The sequence below is a fragment of the Sturnira hondurensis genome, unplaced genomic scaffold (genome assembly GCF_014824575.4).
Source record: "Sturnira hondurensis isolate 20B ecotype Veracruz unplaced genomic scaffold, ASM1482457v3 Scaffold0021354, whole genome shotgun sequence".
NCBI classification, from domain to species: Eukaryota; Metazoa; Chordata; class Mammalia; order Chiroptera; family Phyllostomidae; genus Sturnira; species Sturnira hondurensis.
Genome location: NW_028093985.1, coordinates 704,708 through 721,742, shown reverse-complemented (window position 1 = coordinate 721,742; position 17,035 = coordinate 704,708). Strand labels below are relative to the sequence as shown.

The window sequence follows — 17,035 nt, the reverse complement described above, 5'->3', positions numbered from 1 at the left end:
TGAGCGCACTCGGACGGCTGCAGGGTGTTCTGGACGAGGCAACCTGGTCTTGACATCTCGTCTCGATGGTTCCTACTTGGGGAGCTCCAAACGAGTGCAGAGAAGCTAGTTTTTCCCCTTTTCAGTTTTTTGATGTTGCCTTTTAAATCAACTTAAGGAAGTCACAGAATTTTAAAACAGTAAATCATTTTTAATACCAGGTGAGTAACCTAACTGCTTTCGAAGACATGCTCATCCCTAGGCTGTTTTTGGTGTGTTGTTCAGTTGGCTAGAAGAGAAAAGCTTACAGTTCCTTTCAAATGGAAACAGGATCTTTTCTTCTAAATCCGAGCACACAAAAATGAAAAGGTTATTAATCTAACTCACAATATCATCACTGAGCAAGACCCTCCTGTGACTAAGAGCGGCAATTTCAGAATCACAGAACAGCTCCTGAGAGCTGGAATTTGGTAACAGAGGAAAAATGGAAGGTGGCAAAATTTCCAATTAGCAAATGATTTAATCTTATTAAATGAGTATTGAAAAGCTCCTAAACTGCATAAGCTATTGGAGACACTTAAAACATTCATATACACTGGGGAAACCATTCACTATGATATGTAAGGTTAAGAAAAAAAATTTTTTAACTCCATGGAAATGGCATTTGGGGAGGGGGGAGGTTAGTCATTGTACCCAGTCCCACCACAAGACTGAGAAAGCATGCACAAGGGTTGGGTTTGAGATAGGGGAGAGAATTAGTTCAAATTGAAAATGGAGGATAATCTCTAACATTTAGTCTCTGTAGAATTTTGCTTAAGAATACTACCAAAAAGGTCATGATCATGAATGCTATCTTGATGGAATCCCATCACTTAAACAGAGTGTAAAATCTTTCCACTCAAATATTCAATCTATGCAATTGGATTAAGTAACCGGTATGAATACAGCTCCTCGAAGTCTGTGCTAATCTTTAGCTCTCACCATGAATGCACACAGTACAATTGTGATGGCTGTTATTAAACTAATTGTGTGTTTATGAAACTAGCAAAATTAGGTTAGTCACCCAGGTAGAAAAGGTTTCTGGAAGATCAGGAACAACCTGTAATGCAAATATTGGTTTTCCTGGTACCCTCAGGCTCTGTGGTCATCGCCAAGAACAATGGATGGGGAAGAGTACTGATACAGTTCATAGGAAAAAGAGCCAGCTGACCAGTAACAGCTTTTGTATTTTTTCCCCATTAAATCCAAAAGAAAGAAAAAGAAAGAGAGAAAGGAAGGAAAGAAAGAAAAGAAAAAAGAAAGAAAGAAGTGGGGTAGAATCATTATAATTGAAGACTGGCTGTAATTCTCCTAAAATGTTTGCATTTTTTTAAAAGCAAAAGAATATACATGTTAAATAAATTGCATTTGAGAAATTGGAGAATAATTTCATCTTCTATCAAAGAAAAATCAACCAGAGGTCTGGATTTGGCAAGAAGATTGGAAATCTGTTTCCCTTCCCATGTATTATGTAGGCTAACTCAACAACCAATCATTAGATAATTATCTTGGGTATCTTAGGTTGTCTAATTAAATAAGTTTGAAGTAGACAAGTTTATACTCAGTGAAATTCAATGTTGTCACAATGACTTTTCCATCACGTGATAATTTTTTGTACCCTTAATCAAAATGTTGTTCTTAAGGACTTGAAAAAAATGGGGTAATAAATAAAAGCTGGATTTCTAGAGAAACCTAAAAAAATAGAATATTAATTTTTTAAAAAAATTAAACATTTGAAAATGTAATTCACAGCATTAAGTAGACTGCATAGGTCCTCAGTGAAGGGACCCCAAAGAAGCGTTGGTTAAACCCTCATAGTAGTTAGCAGTGCAAAACATACACCTTATCAGACAAAAATAAACTAAAATGTTAACTTTGAAATAAATAACTAACACAGAAAATAAAATGAGGTCATTGTTCACTACTCCGTAGGTCTTAGTCTGCAGGAAACGGGACGTGACAGCACAGCACAGTCGTCACTGAGAAGTTCGCCACATCTGAACACCGGGCGCACTGATCGGTAGCTTGCAACTGGACATAAATTTTGAATCACGATCTGGCTTCTCAGACTCACAGTTCAGTGATGACAATGATGGAAATGGTATCTGAACTCTACATGATGAACAGTAGGAGTTGGGAATTCATTTGCTTTCAATGTATTATTTCTTTTATTTTTTTTCTGGGAAAGAAATTCCAAAGCAAATTTTCGCTAGGGTTCTTTGAACTTGTCTTGGCCCTTTTACCTCATGGTTGAAGATCTTGAAAGAAGAATGTAGGATATCACTGGGTAATGTACAGGCCTGGAAAAGTAGCCTACCACGCCATTCTCCCGCACTCTCAGATAGCACATGCTCAGATTTTTACATTATGGGAATCAAGGGGTGGGAGGTATCAGTCACTATTCCTGGTAGTTATGGGTTTTAATAAATATTATTACTGCATTATCAGACTTCAATCTCACCAGAACTTCAAAAAACATTATGCATTTTTTGTCTTACGAAACACTTAAAAAAAAACTGTCACTTGAAAATTTTCTTTGCATTTTCCTGCAAATGAAAACATTTGTTAAAAAGTTCATCTATGAAAAGTTCTGACAAATCTAAAAAAAAAATTCTCTGTACACTTGTTCCCATAATTATACTGAAATTAATGGAAAATTTAAAAAAAGCCAATGTAAGACAAAGGAAGGTAAATACTGTACACTTGCTGAGAACCTCTTCCACCATATGATTCACTGTTTTCCCAGTTCTGATCATAGAAGCCATTTCAATCTCGAACTTGCAGTAGTGAAGAAGCTATGAAAGGCTCAACTTGTTTGGCTGAGGGGCCAGACGGGCACCGAGGTGGCACTCCACAGGCATGACCCAGCATCAAACCGTTGCACCCTTCAGGTTGGCTTCTAGTACCCCACACGCGCACACACATGCTCCTGTAACTGGAGTAGCTATAATCCTACATGGATGTTTTATAAACTTGCTGTCTCACATTTAAAAATAATAAGTGCATCAAGAATCTTTGTACATTCAAGTCACTTTCTAAGGCAAATTGTCTACCGTATGTACTCCCAACTGCTTTGGTATTTGCTTGTTGATTGGGGTGGACTTGGGTGTTTCCGCATGCAGGTTAATTGACTCAGAGTGGGCTAACTGGGTGCACAGATGCTGGGAGCATGCCTTAGATCAACCTACTCGTGTGTTTAAGAGTCTGAGAGTTCCGAATGGGGTTCAAACCACTAGCGTGTCCAGCCTACACTCACTATGTTATATGTCAGTGTGCAGCCTTCACACTGAGGGCGCTTAATTAAGGCGTGAAAATCTCACATGCCCTCATAACAAGTTTTGTTCTTTTTGTGTTCTTCCAGGCAATTTGTTTTAGAAAATGAAGACCCTTTTTGATGACTCAGACTGACACCAGTTGAAAGCTTTGCCTATGTGGACTACAGAATACAGACTGGCTGAGAAAATGCAGCCCAAATTATTGTTTTTTTCTCTTCCTTACCCCACCCTGTTCTCTCCTTTTCTCTCTGGGTATCTCACCAGCGCTCTCTACCATTACATCTCCTTCTTTTGCATTCGTCTTCCTTTTCATTCTCTCTCTCTCTCTCTCTCTCTCTCCTGTGTTCTCCCTCTTTGTGCGCGCACTCTCTCTGTCTCTCTCTCTCTCTCTTGCTTTCTCTCTCTTTCTCTATAAGACAAATGTCTCTACCTAGCAGAAGTCAGTTGGGTTTGCTAGTGCTTGTTTTCCAAATAATCAGCAGAGATGAACTGGGGTAGGTCATTTTGCAGTAATTTGAACCCTATTGTGGGAATGCTGTTACTTCCCTTAGCAATCAGCAAAAACTGAGAAATATTAGTGACTCGCACCACCATGACAGAGTATAGCATTTGGCAGGTGACAGTTCAGCGACTTAGACTAATTGACTTTTTAGAAAAGGTAGTTTCAAATTGAAGAATTTCTGGAAATAAAGTTCGAAGCCTGTGGTGTGGCTGGCCTTGGTCTTTACAGTTCGATCTTGCATGCAGGGAAGGATTCATCTTGCATAACCACAGTGCTGCTGCTTGCTAAGACCATGATGTTCAGGTCTTGCTGTTTCTCGTGGGTCTCCTGGTACCATTCCCTCATAACCTCTGAGTCATGAGTCGGGATCAGGGTCACCTGTAGGGGCAAAAAATAGCTGTTTGAGGGCAGAACCAGAAATCAGATGAAAAAAAAAAAAGAACACCAATAGGGTATTAATTAGACAATTAGAAAGAAGAGTAAAGAAAGGAAAATTTCTCTTTTTCTCAAAAAATGCATAGAACTTTTCTTCAACTTATAATTTCTGGGAACCAAAATAAAGCTGCAAAAAAAAAATCAAGTTCCTTGATGGGGCAGGTTGAAGACTGAACCAGAAACAACTAATGACTAGTCGATTGGTTCATCTATATTCACCGTCAGTTCAGTCTTGCTTTAGTTTTAACAGAAGTGTCTCAGTTCAGGTGGAATTTCTTGTATTTTCTTTAACCCGCCTGGTACATTTTGCACCAAGGACACTGCATATTTGACCCAAAGAGCTCTGGTTATTAATGCACCTCACAGCTCTCTAGTATGTGAGATTCACATTCTGTCCTGAGCACAGATCTGTAGCTTTAATTTGTGCATGTGGTTAGGGATAGAGGGTTGGGGTGGATGGGTGGGTGGGTACTGGCTTGAATGGTAAAAATTCCATCCAGTATTCATTAAGAGTCCCTTGGGGCTTCTTGTAAGATTTCACATGATTAACGAGTCATTCTAGTTAGTGTTACGCAAATACAGTTTACTAGGTGACTCTGCAGACACACAGAACTTAGATAAGCAAAGATCACAGCCCAAGTAATAATGAGTGGCTGGTGGCCTGTCATGTTTGTGAGTTGGAGATATCCTCTTGGGGACCATCTTCAGTGATGCCCCTCCTGTAGAATTCCAAATGGACAGTTAGTATCTAAATGGCCACTAGCTTTGGTGTATTCGTGAAACAAAAAGGAGTAAAGGCTATCCCTTAGTAGCTCTCATATAGAAATACGAGAGCTTTCGTATTTCATAGGCCCTTCCTGCATATTGTCAAGAGTAAGTGTGTACTTTCACTCATACACACTTACTCTTGATACATTAGCAGGAAGGGCAGGTAATCTTGGGCTGCCTGAGGGTGGTACAGTGGCTTTCCTCCCAGGCCATGGTTGTTATTAGTACCAAGAATAACATTTTAGGCTATCTTCTGTGTGTGAAATCCACTTTGTCCTCGTGGTATTTCATGTGTGACAGGCCCTCGGGCACCTCATGTAGATGCACAAGCACAATGTTGCCTCTGGAAACACAATTCCTGCCTCCCCCTATGGGCACGCCCCCCTCCCCCATGCAGTGCAGATACGGTGTTGGAGTGCTTACCTGCATGTTGCTGCCCCACTGGGCCTTCCCTTCCAACAAGGCATCCAGGACAGCCCGGCTGGGCTCCTCAGCAGCGGGGTCATTCCCACTCACCACATAGTAGGACGACCTCACTCTCTTGAAAAATTCAACATCGACATTCTTACTATTGCTGTGGTTGGGAATATAGCACAGGTCCAAGTACACAGGGGGGCCAGGAGGCACAGCTGAGGGTTTGGTCGTCTTGGTGGTTCCTGATCCTTTGGTAATGAACAAAGAGAAAGCCAAGGTCACAGGAATGTGGACAGACACCCAGCTCCAGTACTACCTCCCTATTCATCCGTAGGAAGGTCCACGGGACTTGCAAAGGAGAGACAGCGCACTTCCCTCTCTCTGGTGGGGGGCATTTCACACCGCGACTGAGAAGATGTAGCATTTGCCATCTCACCAGCAGCAGGGGGAGTGGTTGGTTTCCCTCTGTGGACAACCAACCCATTAGGAAGTAAGAAGAGTTTTAAGGCCTTTCCAAAAGATAGAACTAGATAACAATAATACTCCTAGGGAGCAACTAATATGCATCTTAATTTGAAAAGTGATGCAAGAAACAGATTTTAAAAGTCAAATGGAAGCATCTGCACTTGGTAAACCACAGCTAAGCAATGTTAGTAATCCACGTTAGGATCTCATTTGAGAGCAATGTTGCTCCCAGCTGAGTATTATGCCCTAACACTTGACCTAGAAATTGATTCAGATCCCAATTTTGTATGGTTTCCAAGGCCTTCAGCACCTTAACCTCACTCACACACTGATGAAAGGCTGCTTTCTCTCCTCAGCACAGTAGGCTGAAGGTGAAGCACCTCTCGCTCGACAAGGCTGGACACCAAATGTGAGTGAGAGGAAGGCTCCGAAAGACTGCGCTTTCTCTCTAGCCAACCAGGACATACCACATTGCAGAGAGGGGCACCTGGTTGCCAGATCCCTAGTCTAAATTAGGAAAAGCCTGGGCAAAGCAAAGATTCAGATTACCCCTAAGGTTTCCCGGCACCCTGTTTGGGGAGCTGGCTTTCTGACTTGCTCCAGTTGAAGGTTTAAACTTTTTGAAACATTAATAAAGCTAGCATTCTAAGGCAGTGGTTCTTCACACTGGCTGTATAATGAGAATCCCTAAAACTTATTAGTACTTAATGCTTAATATTGATGCCCGGGCCCCACATCCCAGAGCATCTGACTTAATGGGGTTGGGGTGGGAGCCTGGGCACCATCATCTTTTAAAAGCACCCCAGATAATTCTAATGTGCAGTTGGTTCGAGACTACTGTTGTTAAGTCATTTATGATAAAGTACCAGCTAGATCTCGTATACCTAATCCTATTTCTTTCTCCATAGGATGTTTAAAGACCATCATCCCAGAGTCAAAGCCAGTTCACTGGAACTCCCTCACCTGTCCACTTTACTTTTAGGGGCTTGGGGGATTGATGAGAATCTGCCAAACCAATATTTGGATCAACTGACTCATTTATAAATAGGTTAACCAGCCATTTGAATGAATCCAAGCTGAAAGCCCTCAGATATCCACGTGGAGGCCTCCCAAGAACTCTTACAGTAGAAATTTGTGAGTTATGTTGTTCTTAATCATTAAAAATGCCTGCAATGTTCCCTTGCAAACTAAACCACTACCATCAACACCAACTGAGTGTCTCTCATACAGGAGCATAAACCGAGGAAACTGCCAGAAGTTAACCCAGCTTTGTTTTAAAAAGCAATTAATAGTACAATTCTGTCTTTTAAGAAATTTATTGGAAAAGCATCTTCAAAGTACATTGAAATTAATTCATCTGTATTTATCATTTTGCCTTAAAATTCTCTCTTCAAATGACAAAAATGTTTAAAAAATCAATTATGTGGGCTACAGTGTGTACGTTTGGCAAGATGGGCAGCTAATTACAGTTGGTTATTATCTGTTTGAATGAATTTCATATTTTCTCCCAAGTGCCATTAAGTCTAAGCATGAACCCGACTTTTCCACTTGCGTGTAAAAAAAGGAAATCTGACGAGAAGTGAGTCTTGGCATTGGTCTTCCATGTTGCTCACAGTAAAACTTTGCAGTTGTAATACCTCCTAAAATGCACTGAATTTGAGAGTCCCGAGGTTTATCTATCAAAATTTCCCTTATTTAAGTTATTTCTTTTGCTTTATATATTTGGGTCAATCCATATTATTTTATGAACTGTAGTCTAAAATCGTGGAATATCTACATAAAGCAAGTAAAATGTATTCATGAAAAGTCCTGTGATTGGTTTAAAGCAATGAAACCAATCTGGGCCGTCGGGGACCTGTTCCACCAAAACCCCAGTCACTGCTGAGGATTTGATACGCCTGGGAATTGGGACCGAAACAGGAATGATCCAGAGTTAGAGACATTGCTCCTGATGAATGTGGTTTCCATCTGAAATAGGATTCTGAGTCTCTGTTCTGAGGCTGTGGGTTAAGGGTGTGTGAGAAGAGGCTTCGATGCCCTTCTCTCAATTTGTTCAGAGTACCCACTGGACAACTCAAATTACGGTATTTGTAGGCCAATTTAAAAAAAAAAACCCACAGAGCATTGCCTTTAATGGGGATGTAGCTCTAGCCTGGTAATTTCTTTAAAATTAAAAATGTCATAATTTTTCATTTAAAAATGTTCTAATTTTTTTTTAAACATTTTATTTAAAGAAATGAAATCTAAATTTTGGGCCCTACAGTTGTCATTCCAGGGTTGGCTTGGAACTCTGGCTCTCCCTAGGCCTCTGGGAGCTCGTGGACTATGTCACCTGAGCTTCATTGTGGGGTCGGCGTGGCCAAAGCCACTGCCACACAGTCTTCCAAAGGAGCTTGAAACATGCCTCCTTGGTGCTGAAGATTTAGAACAAGGCTGCAGTTGCTCTGTTGCAGAATGGGCCAACCCAGGAACCTCATCTGGTGAATCAGAGCTGCTCTGGGCCATATGCTGAGCTACCCCCACATCTGCAGGCAACACTGAACTGAGACTGAAACCTTTTCGCAGAAGAGAATGCTAAAAGGAAGGGAGAACACCAAGTGTGCCCTCTCAGCCTCCCAGGACAAAGCGAATGGGAATCCAAAGGCTCCAGGTAAAAGTATGACAGTTGTGGATGGCGGCCCCTGGCACCTACCTGCAGTCGCAGTCTTTACCGATTTCGATGTGGAGGCGTTGGCGGCATTCTTGGTCTCCTTGTCTTTCTCTTCCCCACGCGCAGCTTTGACCTCGGGTGTGGCGGTGGGTTTTGTTGCTTTTTCCACAGATTCCTTCTTCTTGGGAGAAGCCACTCTGGACACCTTATCTGAGGATTCTTTCAAGCCCCCTGGTTTTGGTGAAGCCGCAGAGGGCTTGGACTTCCCATCGCTCTTTTTGACAGGTGAAGATGATTTGGTCTTTGTACCTGGCTTTTTGGTTTTGGTCTTCTCTTTCAGGTCTTTCTTCAGAGCTTTGCCCAGGTTCTGCTCAATGGCCAAGGCCTCCGGGTCCATCATGGACACGTCAGGGTGCCGTGGAGAAGGGCTGCGGTCCTGCATGGGGGCTGGAGGTGGGTCCATGTGTTTGTAGGTGACAGTTTTGTCTGTGGGGATCGTTTCTGATTCATCTTCAGAGTCGATGTTCGCATCGGCCGTGATGGAGGGGCACTCTTCAGTCTCTGGGGGAACATCGGAGTCAGTCTGCGATGGGGCCGACTCACTGACTGAGGTGGGAGGGGTTTCATCACACTGTCGCCCCTGTGGCTTACCTCCGGGAGGCGGTGGGGCTCCCCCGGACTGGGTGAGGGGCTTCTCGGACTCTTCAGTGGGCTCCTCACTGGCAAACCACTCAAGAGGATTGGGATTGATGAAGGAGGGTGACAGCTCTGTCTTGGGGTGTTTGTATTCACAGGAGGACACAAGGCATAAGTCGACATCTTGGCGAGCCTCCGAGGGGGACTTCTTTTCTGCAGTGTAGCACTGGTCTGAAGACTCATAGGAATATGTAGACCCCTGGGGGGTTCTAGTGATTTTTTCTGCAATCTCATAACAGTATGTGGAAGTATCGGGGCTTCGTGTCGTTTTTGTAGAAGTCTCATAGGTGTAACTTTCAGATTCGGGGAAACTGGCAATTTTCTCCGTGGTCTCATAAGAGTAGCTGGAGTCCCCAAGAGCATGGCCACCTTCGTCAGATTCATCATAGCCATTGCTGATGTCATCCAGCAGTCTTCTAGACCTCTCAGTCTTTTCGTAGCTGTAACCACCCACTTCGGGGGTTCTTATCGTCTTCTCACGTATCTCATACGAGTACCCACCCTCTTCGGGGGTTCGTGTGGTCTTTTCAGTAATTTCATAGGCATAGCCACCATCTTCAGGGGTCTTGGTGGTTTTCTCAATGGTCTCATAGGAGTAGCCACTGTCGCACGAGGATTTAGTGGCCCTCTCTGTCTTCTCATAATAATAGCCACTAACATCCGGGGTCCGGGTGCTCTTCTCATAGGACTCATAGTCATAACCTTCTTCTTCTGGGGACCGAGTTGTTTTCTCAGGCTTCTGATAGGCATAGCTAAAGTCACCAGGTGTCTTCCCTCCATTGTCCTTCTCCATACTAGATGCAGTCAAATCTCTATTCAAGGCTAGATGGTGTTGCATTGTATCAAATAGCATAGAGGCACGAAAGCCATAGGGCTCTGTGGATGCTCCTTCCTCTGGTGGAAGAGCGGAGGAAGTGTGGCAAGCTGCTATGTTCTCTTTGACTGCAGAGGTAGAATCTGAAAAACTGGGTGAATATAAAGGAGACGTCTCTCTTGGGGTGAGTGGAGAGATATCAGATTTTGGTGACAGTTTCTCTCCTTCCAGACTTCGCACTTTTTCAGAGGTGAGTGAGGCATATAAGGATATATCTCTGGGAGGAACAACATCGGATAGAGTATCTTCTTGGAGAGGAGAAGCTATCTGAGAAGGGGTATGTGCAGAAGAGGTGGATGGGGAGGCCTCGACCTGAGATACTGAGATGAGCTCAGAAAGATCATTATCTTGGGTGTAGGATGGCTCCTCCATTGGCGGTATCTTATGTGATAAACTGGAGTCCTGCATGTCAGAAGGACTGTAGTCCACCTCAGTTGGCCCGTTTTCAGTGATGTGAAGCGCACTCGCACCCATCGTAGGGTGATCTGGAGACTGTCGACTAAAGTCCATAGCAAGGGAGTGCTCAGGGGATTCTTGACCAAATTCAATAGACATCGAGGATTGTTCAGATCTATGATCTTGAACCGGTGTCCTGGATTTGGCTGTTTTAGGGGAGAAGTCTGGTGGAGAAATTGACATTGGTCTTGGGCATTCTTCTTTCGATGGAGACATTTCTGTTTCCTGGAAAGTGGTGGGCGTTTGCACGACAGACACGGAAAGGGAGTCGTCTACCTCTGTGGAATGTGGGGAGCCAACCTCAGCATGCAGAGAAGGAGACACGTCATCTGTTGTTGGCTCTGGAAATGAGCTCGTAGCCACGGAAGCTGTGGAGACTGAGGCCACACCCTCCATATGAGAGTACGTGTCCTCTGCTACACCTTCATCCACAGGAGTGGCCGACTTGTCGGAAACGGTACCTTCGGAGATGGACATCTTCGTGTCTTCTTTAAAAGATCCAAACTGACTGACATCTATTTGTGTAGGAGAAACATCTCCTCCCAACTTCCTTTCATCTAAAGCCAGTCCTGGCTGAGAACTCATGGCTTCAACATCGTCAGTTCTCTTTTGTTGACCAAATCCTTCCTTTATTGGTATAAAGTCTGTGCTTTTCCCTTCCTGTTTGTCTTGGAAAAGACCAGTGGGAGCCATGTCGGAAACTGGGCTTATTTGGTCTGGAAAGCCTTGTTTTCCATTCTTTCCTTCAAAGGGGCTTTCGGTTCCTCTACCAGGAGCCTTGTCGTCAGCACTTAGAAAACTTTCATATGCAGACTCGGATCCAATTAGGGGAGGGCTCCGCAGAGGAGACAGAACTTTTTCAATAGGAGACTCCGAGTCAGGAACAGGTTCATCCATGGGGCTTATGGAGGCCCTTTCATTCTCATCTTTGGCTTCACTGAATTCGAAGCTTGCTGGAACTGCTGATGACTTTTCTGTGGGGAGGTGACTAGACTTCTCATCGGTGGGAGATTGGTAGTAAGGTGTGTGGCCGGCACTGCCAGTCACAGACTGAGATGGGGACACCACTTCCAGGGTCTTATCCTCAGGACTTGCGCAATGTTCCTCGACTATTTCCTGGGTCACCTCAGGAGACACTGGGACTGCTTCTGCCTTTGCTGAGACTGTAATCTCATTGGGTGTCAGAGAAAAGTTCACACTGCGTTCACCCAGGGGGGTCTTTTCTATGGGTGATGGTGGAGATGGACTCAGGGATGGGCTCTTGGATGGACTAAGTTTTTCATCTGAAGCTGCTGCAACAGCGTCTTTGATCTCCAATGTGGCACTAGCTTTCCTGTCTTTCTCTTCTGTGCAGTAAGCATCACGTAACACAGATTTGCCAAATTTGTCTTCCTCCATGGATGAAGGGGGTGAGATGGTGGAGGCTGAAGCATTGTAATCTTTCCCATCGGTGGCATCTGTTTTGGACCCTTCCGACAACCCATTGAGTGATGTGACAGCAGGTTTGGCATATTCCTGAGAATACAGCGAAGACTCGTATTTGGTGATGTTTACAAATTCTTGAGATGGGGATTCTGTCTCTTCATTGTTGGTCTCGTCACTCATCACATCGCGAGGAGTAGACATCTCATCCATTGGGGTGGGCTCACTGGATATCTCGATGGTGGACTGAGTGTAGCCAGAGGTGGCAGTGAATTCTTCAGGCTGGTCTTCTCGATTCTCCTCATCAGAAGCAGTGGCCTCACTTTCTGAGCCTCCAGGTAAAGTCTCGTCATGAATTGAAGATGCAGGTTCCCGGGCAGGAGACTGGGCTCCCAGTTGCTTGGGTGAAGTGGTGAGGAATCCATACTGATCCTCAGCACCAATGGCCTCCGCAGCCTTGTCCACTACAGCCATCACGTAGTCTTCAGCTTCAGCCTTTTCAGGCTCATATTCTTCCTCTCTGGCATCCTCCGCTTTGTCCTCTTCATCACCCTCCTCCTCAGACTGTTCAGCTTCTCTCTCCACTGCCTCATCCATGTCTTCTTCCGCTCGGTCATCGCCACTGGCCACAGACTCCCTCTTCTCCTTGATGTGCACGTCAGCCTCGGCCTTGGCACTTTCCTCGTCCTCCGCAAGGCTGTGCTTGGAGGTGCTCACACATATGTTTTCCTCACCATCCTCTTCTGGCTCCTCAGCCTCTTCAGTTTCTGCCTTCTCTTCGTAGTCTCCGGTCTCTGAAGATTCTTCAAAACCTGCTCCTTCGTCTTCAAATTTTTCAATGTCGTCCACCCCCTGCTTCTCAGCTGGCTCCAGCTCCTCGGGTGTTTGCTCACATTCACCCTCCCCTTCAGTGGTGGTGATTCCCTCATCCGGGGACTCGGCAGGGCCTTTGATGACTTCTGTCTCTTTCTGGATGACATAAGCTTCAACGGGCTCAGATGCCTTCAGTTTCTCTTCATCTTCAATCAGCTCCAGCTGAGGCTTAATGTCTTTTGCTACATCGACCTCTTCAGCCTTTAGCTCTTCAAAGTCCTTGGTCAGATCCTCAGGGGATGACATGAGGGACCTCTCAGCTTCCAGTTCTTTGGCGGGGCCAGTGGCTGCTATTCCAGCTGCTGCCACCGTGGCTGCTGCGGTGGCCACGGTGCCGATGGCTGCCGCTGCAGCCTCAGTTGCCTTGCCTTCCTTCTTTACGACTTTAATTTTCCCCTTCTCCTTTGGCTTTCCAGCAGCAGCAGAATCTTTCTTCACAGACTCTTCCTTCTTGGGTACTTTTGGTTTTAATGCAGCGGGTTTTTTTGCTTCGGATAGAGGAGTAGATGATTTCTTTGTGTCTTTAGGAAGCTTCTTAATTTCTTTTTTGGGTTCTTTTTCTTCCTTTTTCATTTCCTTCTTGTCTTCCTTCTTAACTTCTTTCTTGGCTTCCTTCAGTGGTGTTTCTTTCTTAACCTCCTTCTTGGATTCTTTTTTCTCTTCTTTCTTGATTTCTTTTTTGACTTCCTTCTTCACCTCTTCCTTTTTTGGTTTTTCCTCTTTCTTGATTGGTGTCTTGTCCTCCTTTCTCGCCAGTTCTTTCTTTGGCTTTTCCTTCTCCTCCTTCTTCTCTTCAGACTTTGCTTTTGTCTCCTTCTTCACCATCTTCTCCTTGGTGACTTTGGGTTTGACGTCTGTGGCTTGCTTTTCAGGCCCCTCAGCTTTTACTGGAGGCTGTTCTTCTTTGCTGGGCGTCTCCCTTTCTGCCACTGGAGGTTTGCTCTCTGTTTTTACTGGCTTGTCTTTTTTCACTATTACTTTTTCTTTGCTTTCAACCTTGGGTGGCTTTTCTATGTGGTTGGCTTTTGTGACCTCAGGGGTTTCTTCTTTAGACTCCTTTCGCAAAGATTTGCTGGCAAGTGTTTTTGTGGCTGGTTTCAGACTTTCTCGGCTATCAGCCCTCTGTTTCAGTTTTACTTGTTTCAGAGCAGGAGTGGCCCCCTGGCCAGTTAGATCCTTCTGGGTGGCCAGTGGCTGTTTCAGGAAGTCTAAATGTTTGAGCTTCTCTAGTCCTTCCAGAATATTGTATTGGGTGCTGTTTCCAGGAAACAGGACTCGGATGATTTTCTCTGCAGGGTTTGCTGGATGCCACACGATCAACGATGAGACAGAGGTTAAGTAGGAAATCGGAATATCTATTTCTTGACCATTAGGCAGGATTAGGTCAGCCTTATCTTTGTTGGTGCCAGTCCACTGCTGTATAAAGTACTGCATTTCCTTGCTGCTCTTGACTGGGTTAAGCACGTACATCTCAAGTTTACCAACTCCCATTTTTTGGAAAAGAATGACAGGATCAATGGTATTGCCGACACTTCTGAATAGTGGTTCTGGTTTCATGGACAATTTGTTTAGGTACTGGAGGGTGAAGCAAGCCTCTTCTATGCTTCTCTTCATCTTGATGTTTGGCTCTGGGTTTTTCAGATTTTCTGGGACATTGAGAAACACAACTCCTAAGTCAGGGGAGATGAGGTTTTTCATCCAGTCGCTGTTGGTGGTCGAGCCCTGGGACTGTTCCTCCTCCAGCTCTGCAATCTTCCGCTGCAGCATGCTGTTTATTCCGGGCAGGTTGTCGTCCCCAATGTGTGTGAGCAGGATAGAGTCTACTCGGTCCAGGTGTCGGATGAGCTTCCAGAAGCAGGATTTTCTTTCTGACCCTCCATTGATGAGCATATTGAATCCGTTCACCGCAAACAAGGCAGAATCACCTCTCCCTCCTGGAAAAATGTAGCAACAGGGCTTGGAGAGCTTTAGAAACCCCCCCGATGTGGGAGGTTCCAGGATGTCAAAGGGAGAGGGGACTTCCACGGATTCGGAGAGGTACTCGGTAAACTCGGAAAGTCCTTCCATTTCTGGCAATATAGAAGCTGAGTTGAGTTTAATATTGATGAAGTCTTGGAGGTTGTGTCTGTCAAGATTGGAGTTCTTCCAGTCCCCTTCTTCGGGGCAGAAGAGGGTTAAACTAGCTTTGTTGGCAGGATGGGTGGTACTCAGTAACTCCCCGATCTGGGATTTAAAAAATAATCACAAAGAAAGAAAAGGTTTAGGTGAATGTAATCACTGATTCATCACCTCCATCTACCACTAGGCATCATGGGACCACTGGATGCACAAAGGGCTGATTTCAGAGATGCTGGCAGGTGCACAGCCTCTGTCCTGACTGCCTCCCACCCCACACACTACTCCCTTACACCTCAGCCATCGCCCCAGCACCTCTCCATCCTCTGTTCTTGTCCAGCAGGAGAACTGCAGAACTCTGGTCTAAGCCAGCAGCCATTTGGAGGATCAGGGCCTGTGCCACAGCGCTTATGAAATACTTTAAATGGTACCCCTAGGTACCTGCCATGCAAAAAATGCCCTTTAAAAAATATTAAACTGTCTCACAGGGGAAGGCTATGTGAGTCATTTTACCACTGATATGACATTTTTTCTTTTATTCCACTGGGCCTGGCAAAAGGCCTGGTTGATACAGTGAAGGAATTTAGTACAAAAGGGCAGCTACAGAATAGCCACAGGGATGTAAATAAAGCATAGCAAGTAGAGTCGACCAAACTGTAGTAACTATGTATGTTGTCTGCTGGGTACTGAAAATATTGCGGGAGCACTTTGTAAAGTATATGAGTGTCTAAGCACTCTGCTGTACACCTGAACTAATACAAAATAATATTGAATGTAAACTGTAATTTAAAAATAAGATTTTTTCAAAAAGACATAATAATCAAGCATAAACCAGAAAAAAAAATTCGGCTCAGACATTTTTCAATACCCTGTTTAGTACTTCCCATCAGACGGGAAGGCAGAAGAGCAAACTGGGACCAAAACAGAGACTGCGGCCCGTGGACGATGCTGTTTTTGTCTCACTCCACAGCACAGCCATGTGTTTCATGGTCTAAACAGTGAGGAAGAATCAGGCCATCAACTCCAGTCTTCTTCTGGTCGCAGCAAATCTCATAAATCAGTCTGAACATTCAACTGACAAGAACTTCGTTTCTGACAATAAAGGATGAAGTGGCAAAGCCAAGATTTCATGTGGTCCAGACATCCCTGAGCCAGCGGGTCTTCACTCGACTTCTAGTTCTGGAGTGGTTTCCTCTGTCTCATACAACCTTCCGGTTATCAAACTCTGAGGCTACCAGTGCATGTGCTAAGGGTCATCTATAGAATCTGAGATTTTCTACCTGAGGTTGCAGGCACACAGCCATTTTTGTTTTGTTCGCCTATTTGTCCTACGTTTCATGTGAAGAGTCACAAAACAGCAAAATAACAAATCTTGGGATTTACTGTTTCCTCGGACTTGACAATCTCCTAGAAAGGGGATAAGAATCACCTATTTTGGAAACTAAGAAAACTGTAAAGTGAATAGTAACCTTCCTTGGGTAGTTGTTGCTCAAATTATTTTCTGACCAAAGCAAACGTGACCACTTAATGTGGTATGTTGTACATAGTTAGCATGGACATTCATCCCACCATTATAGCGCAATTAGGGTTCTCTCAATGTAAACTACTCATGTTATATAACACGTTTTGGAGAAGAAATCTAGGACAACTCAACTGCCAAATTTTTAATAGTGAAATTTTTAATTTTAGTCTATTTTAATTTTTGAAAGCCCACCCCGAGGCACATGGCAGCCAAGCGTGTGATCCCATTGTGTATAGTCAGCCACCAGCTCTGCATGTGACAGGCACAATCACCAGGTTCAAGGGGAAGGTAAAAAGACCAGAGGAAAACCTCCCCACTTCCACCTTTCCACCCGTATCCAAAGAGTTCTTATGAAATGAAGGAAATGACCCCAAAAAGAAAACAAGGTTGCAGAGAATTCTGAGAAAGTCAAGGGTAATAAAAAATAGCAAGGAGGCTGATGAATGGAAAATTATGATTTATGGGGAAAACAGAGAAAAAAGTCAGCATTGCTGCACAAGTTTCTTTCCAGAGAGGGAAAACCTGGTCCCTCCAGATAAATAGCAGCAAT

The 17,035-nt window shown here is 44.3% G+C and overlaps 1 protein-coding gene across 2 annotated transcripts in view; it reads right to left on the bottom strand.

Moving 5' to 3' along the window:
• Positions 1-140: 140 nt before the first annotated feature.
• Positions 141-17,035, bottom strand: part of MAP1B (microtubule associated protein 1B) — a 94,319-nt gene continuing 77,424 nt past the window's right edge. For both annotated transcript variants that reach the window (XM_037032433.1, XM_037032434.1), the window contains 3 exons: positions 8,570-15,071; positions 5,422-5,660; positions 141-4,173 (listed from right to left, as the gene is read on the bottom strand). In XM_037032433.1, the coding sequence (XP_036888328.1) occupies positions 4,018-4,173; positions 5,422-5,660; positions 8,570-15,071 (6,897 nt within the window). In that variant the 3' untranslated portion in view covers positions 141-4,017. The remainder of the gene's footprint in view (positions 4,174-5,421; positions 5,661-8,569; positions 15,072-17,035) is intronic.